We start from the raw sequence: 10,000 nt of genomic DNA, 5'->3' as shown, positions 1-10,000 counted from the left end.
GCACTGTGCAACATGAACATCCTTCACCTGGACGTGCCCAACGTGCACACGCTGTACGGAGCGCTGGTGGGGGGCCCTGACGGCTCGGACAAGTACGAGGACAGTCGCAACAACTACGTCAACAACGAGGTGGCCAACGACTACAATGCTGGCTTCCAGTCCGCCGTTGCTGGTGAGATAATTCGTCTTGGTTTTGTGATATGTATACACTTTCCTAGGGGACAAAATTGTGTGAACATTCTTCTTCAAAACATTTGTGCATGTGCACAATCCTAGAAAAAAGAGTGTATGTACATTTTCCTGGGGAAATAGTGTACTTGTAGACTTTCCTAGAAAACAAGGGTGTGTGCACACTTACTTAGAAAAAGAACAAGAACTTTACTAGAAGTCCGTATGTACAGTTTCCTAGAATAAATTCGTATGTACACTTTTCTGGAAAAAAAGTGTTAATGTACACTTGACTAGAAGGACTCAGGTCATTTTTCTCAGAAAAAAGGGTGTATGCACACTTTTGTACACACACGTGCGTATTTACACTTTCCTGGACTTTGTTTTGCATGTATACTTTCTCAGAAACAAAGTGTGAATAAACACTTTCCTAGAGGCAAGTGTGTAAGTACACTTTGCTGGAAGTGTGTAAGTACACTTTGCTGGAAGTGTGTAAGTACACTTTGCTGGAAGTGCGTATGTACACTTTGCTGGAAGTGCGTAAGTACACTTTGCTTGAAGTGCGTATGTACACTTTGCTGGAAGTGTGTAAGTACACTTTGCTGGAAGTGCGTATATACACTTTGCTGGAAATGTGTAAGTACACTTTGCTGGAAGTGTGTAAGTACACTTTGCTGGAAGTGTGTAAGTACACTTTGCTGGAAGTGTGTAAGTACACTTTGCTGGAAGTGCGTAAGTACACTTTGCTGGAAGTGCGTATGTACACTTTGCTGGAAGTGTGTAAGTACACTTTGCTGGAAGTGCTTATGTACACTTTGCTGGAAGTGCGTATGTACACTTTGCTGGAAGTGCGTATGTACACTTTGCTGGAAGTGTGTAAGTACACTTTGCTTGAAGTGTGTAAGTACACTTTGCTGGAAGTGTGTAAGTACACTTTGCTGGAAGTGCGTATGTACACTTTGCTGGAAGTGCGTAAGTACACTTTGCTTGAAGTGCGTATGTACACTTTGCTGGAAGTGTGTAAGTACACTTTGCTGGAAGTGCGTAAGTACACTTTGCTGGAAGTGCGTATGTACACTTTGCTGGAAGTGTGTAAGTACACTTTGCTGGAAGTGCGTATATACACTTTGTTGAAAGTGCGTATGTACACTTTGCTGGAAGTGTGTAAGTACACTTTGTTGAAAGTGCGTATGTACACTTTGCTTGAAGTGCGTATGTACACTTTGCTGGAAGTGTGTAAGTACACTTTGCTGGAAGTGCGTAAGTACACTTTGCTGGAAGTGCGTATATACACTTTGCTGGAAGTATGTAAGTACACTTTGCTGGAAGTATGTAAGTACACTTTGCTGGAAGTATGTAAGTACACTTTGCTGGAAGTGTGTAAGTACACTTTGCTGGAAGTGCGTAAGTAGCCTACACTTTGCTGGACAAAGCTCGCACGCACATGTCAACTTTCTCAGAAAAAAGGGCGTATGTACATTTCCAAAAGAAAAAAGTGTGTAAAGGTTATTTTGTCTGCTAAAAACCAATTGTGACCCTCCACGACGAAATGAGTCGCATGTCACATTTTCATGATTTTCATATTTTTACATTTTCCCACAGAGTTTTGTATGCTCTATCTAGAGGTGAAAACCGTTTTAGAAAAGAGCGAAAACTGTTTGAGTTATAAGCCTGTGACTAAGGTGACCCTCACACTGTTACCAGACACTCCCCGGACTTATATGAAGCCTAGCGCAGAACCGCGCGAGGTGACATGCGACTCATTTCGTGGTGGAGGGTCACAATTCTTCTTGTGTAGAGGATTCGGCTCACCATCTTAGATCCTCGGTGAATTCATTTCGTAGTCACTAGTTTTATTCACGAAATGACACACTTTGCAAAGAAATCAGTCAAGATGTTGATTTGTTGTATGTGTCTGAGCTGAATGATGTTCTTACCCCATGTAAAAGCCGGGACAGGTTGGAGACAGTCAGCCGAATCGTTTACGCCAGAAGAATTGTTTGTTTGTTCGTTCATGGGCTGAAACTCCCACGGCTTTTACGTGTATGACCGTTTTTACCCCGCCATTTAGGCAGCCATACACCGCTTTGGGAGGAAGCATGCTGGGTATTTTCGTGTTTCTATAACCCACCGAACTCTGACATGGATTACAGGATCTTTTTCGTGCGCACTTGGTCTTGTGCTTGCGTGTACACACGGGGGGTGTTCGGACACCGAGGAGAGTCTGCACACAAAGTTGACTCTAAGAAATAAATCTCGCCGAACGTGGGGACAAACTCATGCTGACAGCGGCCAACTGGATACAAATCCAGCGCGCAACCGATGTACCCCGCTCTCAAGAAGAATTGATTTGTAGCAGACAAAATAAACTTTACACCCTTCTTTTGGAAAATGTACATATATACGCCCTTTTTCTGGGAAAGTGACATAAATTTCGATTTGTTTGTTATTGTCTATAATTTAACGTTCCTTAAACTAATCCCTTTTGATCTGTTATTTATGACGGGCGCTGTGGCGGGGCGGTAAGACGTCGGCCTCTTAATCGGAAGGTCGAGGGTTCGAATCCCGGCCGCAGCCGCCTGGTGGGTTAAGTGTGGAGATTTTTCCGATCTCCCAGGTCTACTTATGTGCAGACCTGCTAGTGGCTTATCCCCCTTCGTGTGTACACACAAGCACAAGACCAAGTGCGCACGGAAAAGATCCTGTATTTCATGTCAGAGTTTGGTGGGTTATAGAAACACGAAAATACCCAGCATGCTTCCTCCGAAAGCGGCGTTTGGCGACCTAAATGGCGGGGTAAAAACGGTCATACACGTAAAATTCCACTCGTGCTAAAACACGAGTGTACGTGGGAGTTTCAGCCCACGAACGCAGAAGAAGAAGAAGAAGAAGATCTGTTATTCTATGGCGCTTTGTTCGTCTGTATAACTCTATTGTATTCAAAGAGCGGTCAAGCGCTAATGTCCGTGTTAGTGTTTGCATGGTGTTAGCAATAATAATAATAATAGCAATACATAATCTCAAATGTTGTGTCTCATGGTATGTCATTTTGTAATTTTATTAATTGATTGATTAATTGTGACCCTCCACCACGGAATGAGTCGCATGTCACCTTTCCATGATTTTCATATTTGTACATTTTCCTAAAGAGTTTTTTATGCTCTATCCAGTGGTGAAAACCGTTTTAGAAAAGAGCAAAAACTGTTTGAGTTATAAGCCTGTGACTAAGGTGACCCCCACACTGTTACCAGACACTCCCCGGACTTATATTAAGCCTAGCGCAGAACCGCGCAAGGGGACAACTGTCATGCACTCATTTCGTGGTGGAGGGTCACAATTTTTTAAACATTTTTAGATTTTTTAATTCAAGACTGTACAGTTTGATATGTCTCTATGCGAGTCTTCACATCTAAGAAAAAGTTGATTCCCCCCAAAAATAATACAACTAAACAAAACAAAAACAACAACAGAACAACGTGTATGCTGAAGAAGTCACTTTAAATGTAGTCTGCAGACTTCAGTTTAATTTGGGGAAAGACGCATAATTATGAAAGCTTTGCAAAGTAAATATCCAGGCTGCTGTTTTTGGTATGTGTTCCAATATAATTTCGTATACGCTTGGACATATTGTATGGTAACTATGATCGCTTACAGGTGAAGACCTGTAGCTTAAAGTTATGAATTATATAATCGAATTATATGATCGATTTCCCTCTAAAATGAACACGGGATCTTGCCGTATTGGAGTTTCTGACAATACTGTGTTACATTCTTTCCAATATTCAGGTCTACGTCACCTGTTGCTGAAACACCAACATCCGGAACAGACCGGAGGTGACACCTGCCCCTTCACCAGTTCTTAGACGTATGCTTCCTTTTAAATGGATTCTGGATAACCGCGTATAAAGACTACGAAAGATAAAACTACAGTTTATTGATTACTTTTCTTTGGTTTGATTCCTAGTTCTGCACGGAGGGAATTTGTCCTTAAAATAGATATGTGATCATTGGTCGAATGCAGCTGTTCACTTGCTGCATGGTACATTTTGTATCCTGTTCACAACGCCATGATGTACTTTTCCTGTTCACTGGTCACTTGTTGTAATATGAAATGAACTATTTCCTTTGAGGCTCTTCGTTGTTCAGGCACATTTTTCAAGCGAAATTTATAGGAGAAAAAGAGAACTTAAGGTTTGGTGTTTGTGTTCTTGTTCTTCTTTTTGTCGCTTAATTAAAGTCTGTTTAGATAATGAAGCAAGAAAAAATATATTCGTCTGTATATTATCAAGTAGTCGCTGTAACTATTGTCGTTTTTCCATAGTTTTAGTGTAGAGAACTGCATGCTAGAGAAGATGATGGCAAATTGTTGCAATGTAAGGGATGCTCAAGATCTGACGGAAAATAAAAGAAAGTATGACATTCCGCCTGGTTGCGTCAATTGTGTCGTCCTTTGTGCTATGCTTGGGAATCCGTTTCCATGTTCTTGTTATGTTCTCATTGTTGGCGTTCCACTGCTCTGTTTCTGAATGTGCACACACACACACACACACACATACACACACACACACACACACACACACACACACACACACACACACACACACACTCACATACACACACACACACACACACACACACACAATCACACACAAACACACACAAACACACACGTCCCCCTTGTTTTCGTTCTGTGTTCTGTTGCCCATGATTGATATATAATTCGCTTTTGCCTTGTCGGTTGTGTGTGTGTGTGTGTGTGTGTGTGTGTGTGTGTGTGTGTGTACGTGCGTGCGCGTGCGTGTGGTGTGTGTGTGTCCTTGTATATGTGTGTGTTTGTGCGTGCGTATGCGTGCGGTAGGCTTCGACATTTGACTGAGCACCGAAAAGAGTTATACCATCTTGATCACCCTCTGCATCATTATTATATTTGATTATCAATCACCATATGACACACCAACATCCGGAACAGACCGGAAGTGATACCTGTCCCTGTTGCCATATTGTGTTGTAACAACTTGTTCTCTGCGTAACTACAGTCATCGACCAAGCAAACAAGGTCGTGAGGCTGGTTGCATTGATTATGTCTCTTTTGCGGAATGTAAAACCACGCGAGGGATTGTTGCACCAAGCATGATTAATTCTGCACCTCTAGACGTGGAAAGAACTTTTGCTCAATCCATAGTGAGTACACGCGAGTACACGCTCTGGTGTTTGTTTGCTTGCTTGATTTGTGTGAGAGAGAGTGAGAGAGAGAGAGAGAGAGAGAGATAGAGCTAGAGAGAGATAGAGAGAGAGAGAGAGATAGAGGAGAGGGAGAGAGGAGAGAGAGAGAGAGTTGGAGAGAGAGAGAGGAGAGAGAGAGAGAGAGAGAGAGAGAGAGAGAGAGAGAGAGAGAGAGAGACTCAGACTCAGAACTTTATTACAAAAGGATAAAGGTTTTAGGCAAAGCCTATTCTTCCAACCTGTTCTTTATACAACACATAAAGACAGACGCACATTACAAATATAAATTCAATCATATAAAATACAGAAATACATTGTACAGAATGCAACACAATGTGCATTTAAGAAATTACATAAGGAGAACTCAAAAATTACAAAATTACATTGACATAGTTATACCTTTCATTTGGGAATAAGTTGCTCCGATCAGCTACACATCCGTTAACATTAGTACAAAATGTTTAACAAAATAACAATCGAACAAGACATTTCATTCACGAATGATGTGTGAACGTGACTGTCTCTTAAACATTTTCACTGAAGTTGCATTTCTTATCTGTTGGGGTAAGGAGTTCCAGAGAAACGCTCCCGAGAAGGCTAAACTCGATTTGTAGAGGTCTATGCGAGGTATGGGAGGGATGATTTTTTGGGACCCATATCTTTTTGTGGCATGTTTGAAATGTGATTGCAAATATTTAGGACAGTCGTCATTTAGAATTTTATACATGAACACAGCCTTGTTTAACGTCAACTGATCTTTCAAGGGGAGGAAATTCAAGAGCTTTAGTTTATCATCCGTGGACCTATTCAAATCATGCAGAATAAGTTTTGCAGCTCGGCGATGCAGGGAATTGAGTCTTTTTAAATGAACATCACTGCAGTTATCCCAAAGTGTCGATGCGAAGTTTATATGAGGCATTATGTGGGCGTAATAGAACATTTTGAGTGCTGCAGAATCAGCGTAATGCCTTAATTTTGATAACAGGTACAAATTTTTTGATACTAGTTTGCAAATATTACTCAGATGAGTTTGCCATTTCAACTCTTGATCAATGGTAACACCCAGTAATCTATGTTCCCTAACTTGCTGCACTTGAGTTGAACCAACTGACAGTTGTAATTGTAAAGGACTTAATTGGTGTTTTTGTCTCGTGGTTATCACCATACTCTTTGTTTTAATCGGATGAATGATCATTGCATTAGAAACGCACCACTCAGTGATTTCATCCACACTTGTTTGAAGAGAAGAGTTGACGGATTCCAAAGATTTTTGACTGGTGTGAACAGAAGAGTCATCGGCGAAGAACTCACATCTAACTTTTTCATCGGACACATGAAGGGGTAAATCATTTATATAAATACAGAACAAGATAGGTCCTAATACAGACCCTTGAGGGACACCACTTCTGACAAACTCATTTGACGAAGTTTTACAGTTAATGGATACATACTGTTTCCGTTTTGAAAGATACGATTCAAAAAAGGCACAGGCTGAGTCGTCTTTTAAATAGCACTTTAATTTCTTTAGTAGAAGTGAGTGATCTACTAGGTCAAAGGCTTTCTTAAAGTCCAAAAACAACGCTCCCGTTATGTCTGCTTTGTTTATTGCTGACAGCCAAGTCTCGCATAAGGAGCTTAAGGCGGTGTGGCAGGAATGCTTAGAGCGGAATCCAGACTGAAAAGGATGAAACAGATTCATTTGTTCCATATATGCCAGTACTGCCGTGTAAAGGCAGAAGGAAGCAAGTCCATGAAACATAGTTTCGAGAAAATCGACATTTTCTGTTTGCATCACTGTTTTGGAATGAAAAGCTTTAAATGATTTTTTTGTTTGCTGATAACATGTAGGGCATTATTGTGCGTTTCTGCTATGAATATTAAAACCCTCTTTTGATTCATCACTTAGAAATAATGATTTTTGTGGACTTACTGCCTTTTGCCGAATTAATTCCCTAAACTCATTCACTCAAAAATAATGGTAAAAGGCAGTAAGAGGACATACTGCTTTCTGCCAAATTATATCCCGACTTAAATCTTATTTACAAAAAATGGCAAAAAGCAGCATTGGACTTACTGCTTTCTGCCATATTATATCCTGGTCGATATATCTGGCTGAGAAAAGGGCATAGAGCAGCAAGTGGACTTACTGCTTTCTGCTAATTTATTATCTCCGAAAATTGAAAGTAAAAGAAAATACACGCAACACTGCTTTTGGAACTTTTTTTCAAATGTGACTTTACGTCCAGTGATTTCGTGAATTTCTGAATGCACAAACAACTTCCTTGGTGAACAATTTGTATTTTCTTTTGTGATTAACTGAGACAAATGTTCCCGTTTTCTTAAATTTCAACACATGCTCAAGTTAGTCTTTGTCTTGGTTCCTCGTTTTGCTTATCATTCTGTGGTCGCTCACTCATGATTAACTTTATTGTTAATCCGTTCTTGTGTCATTGATATCGTTTAAAAAGACCATTATTTTTAATACAAGTCTTGATACTCTCTTTTGATATTCACAAGACAAATATTGACTTGAACGCAAGTCTTTTAACATTAAAATAAAAATCTAAGAAAACGTTTACACACACACACGCTTTTTATCTTGCTGCTTGTCTGTAACACACACACACACACACACACACACACACACACACACACACACACTGGCATAAAACACACACTGGCACACACACACACACACACACACACTGGCACACACACACACACACACTGGCACACACACACACACACACACTGGAACACACACACACACACTGGCACACACACACACACACACACACACACACACACACACACACACACCTTTTCTTTCCTTCTCACTGTCTTTCTCGCTTTCGTTTGCTAATAAGAATTAGAATCCAGGATCTGACAATAAGACGTTTTATTTATTGAGTTTGACTAACGATTTCCAAAGGACACAAAATTAAAGCAACAGCATGACAAAAATAACTAGTGTGTCAAGCCGCCATTATACCAGAATTAAGAATAGGTCATCGTGCAGTCTTGATTTCCAAAGTACACAAAATTAAAGCAACAGCATGACAAAAAGAACTGGTTTGACAAGCCGCCATTATACCAGAATTAACAATAGATAATCGTGCAGTCTTGATTTCCAAAGGACACAAAATTAAAGCAACAGCGTGACAAAAAGAAATGGTTTGACAAACCGCCATTATACCAGAGTTAACAATATTATCGTGCAGTGTTCACTTTCAGCTGAAGTGTTCCACTTTTGAACAAAATTTGTTTAATTAGTCTTGAAAACTGTGTGATGAACTATATAACCATTTGTAGTTGTACACCATGCGCGCTACATTTGCTAGTAGAATTACATAGTAATTCACACACTGTCCACAAACATTGTAGTTGAGTGTTCAACTAGCAAAACCACAAACCTGCAAACTATGATGTAGTATATTCATTTATCACCCCATCTACCCCAGTTACAGTCTACATCCCTTCTAAAACTATTCACTGACATTCTGCCATCCGACTGATGACAATTATCAACTACAGCGATTAACTGGATGTAGATTTTTTTCCATGAGCCTGTTTGGATAACTAACAAACAACATACAATCCCCCCACCTCCTCCCCCTCCTCGTCCCCACGTTCTGCATCTCTGCGCTCAGCATCTGTTATTGTCAAACTGAAAGTTGTCAGTATTACTCCTCTTCCTCTTCTTTGGCCCATAACCGTCGTATGTTGCTGGCATTTTCATTTGGGCAAGGTCCATTGTGGCCTCTTCTCCTGCAAGCCGAGGTGGTTGTATCTCGCAGTTGCAACCTGCCAGCAACGCTTACACATCTGTCAAATGAAAAAGGCAGCAAAAGTGAGACATTTTATTGACAAATCTCCTCCCCACCCTCCTTCACATCATCCCTTTTTTCTCCCGCGCACATCACCTCCCCCTCCTCCGGGCTACTATAATGACAAACGATTACTGCTGCTGATGATGATACTAATACTACTGCAACGAAAATGATGTAAAGATGTTGCTCGTTTTAAAATATACCTCTTCAGCCCGAGAAAAGAAAGGAATGAAAAAATGTTGCACGCTATTTTTGGCTGTGTCAGTGAAACATACCTTGTTTTGGGCCCTTGAACATAAAGGGGCAGTGGTGGCGAGTATCCCTCAGACTGTGTGCTGCAGCTGTCGTCGCTGCCTGTCCCACTTCGAATCACATTTCTGTCAAATACAATAGGACATAATACTTATTCCGATGGTTGGAAGCACAAAGAGACCGGAGAACAATCCTCCAGTATAATGTCATACTGTTCCAGATCTAACACGCTGTCAGTGCTCAAGACCACAAGTCACTCATTCTAGATCAAAACAACTATCTCTTTGTATTAGAAACATGCTAAATGCATCCATAAATATCATGATGAAAATAGCAGAAGTGAATAGTCAAGAAGTCACGGTAGAAGTAGCGTACAACAACAAAACTATAATAAATGGGCATTTGAACTATGGCATTTTACTTGCTAGCTCCGTAATGCAAGTGCACATTGGAATACCCAAATCAGTCAGAAAATCAGTGTTGTCGTTGTAAATTCCCATACACCTATTGAGAGAGAGTCATTTCAG

The 10,000-nt window shown here is 40.6% G+C and overlaps 1 protein-coding gene across 3 annotated transcripts in view; it reads left to right on the top strand.

Annotated features, from left to right (window-relative positions):
* Positions 1 to 4,589, top strand: part of LOC138978001 (uncharacterized) — a 46,030-nt gene extending 41,441 nt beyond the window's left edge. For all 3 annotated transcript variants that reach the window (XM_070350614.1, XM_070350613.1, XM_070350612.1), the window contains exons 15-16: positions 1 to 172; positions 3,955 to 4,589. The exon at positions 1 to 172 is cut by the window's left edge and continues 19 nt beyond it. In XM_070350614.1, the coding sequence (XP_070206715.1) occupies positions 1 to 172; positions 3,955 to 4,031 (249 nt within the window). In that variant the 3' untranslated portion in view covers positions 4,032 to 4,589. The remainder of the gene's footprint in view (positions 173 to 3,954) is intronic.
* The last annotated feature ends 5,411 nt before the right edge of the window (positions 4,590 to 10,000 follow it).

The sequence above is a fragment of the Littorina saxatilis genome, linkage group LG10, assembly GCF_037325665.1.
Source record: "Littorina saxatilis isolate snail1 linkage group LG10, US_GU_Lsax_2.0, whole genome shotgun sequence".
Classification (NCBI taxonomy): Eukaryota; Metazoa; Mollusca; class Gastropoda; order Littorinimorpha; family Littorinidae; genus Littorina; species Littorina saxatilis.
Note: the sequence above shows the minus strand (reverse complement) of the source record. Positions and strands in the feature narration are given on the sequence as shown.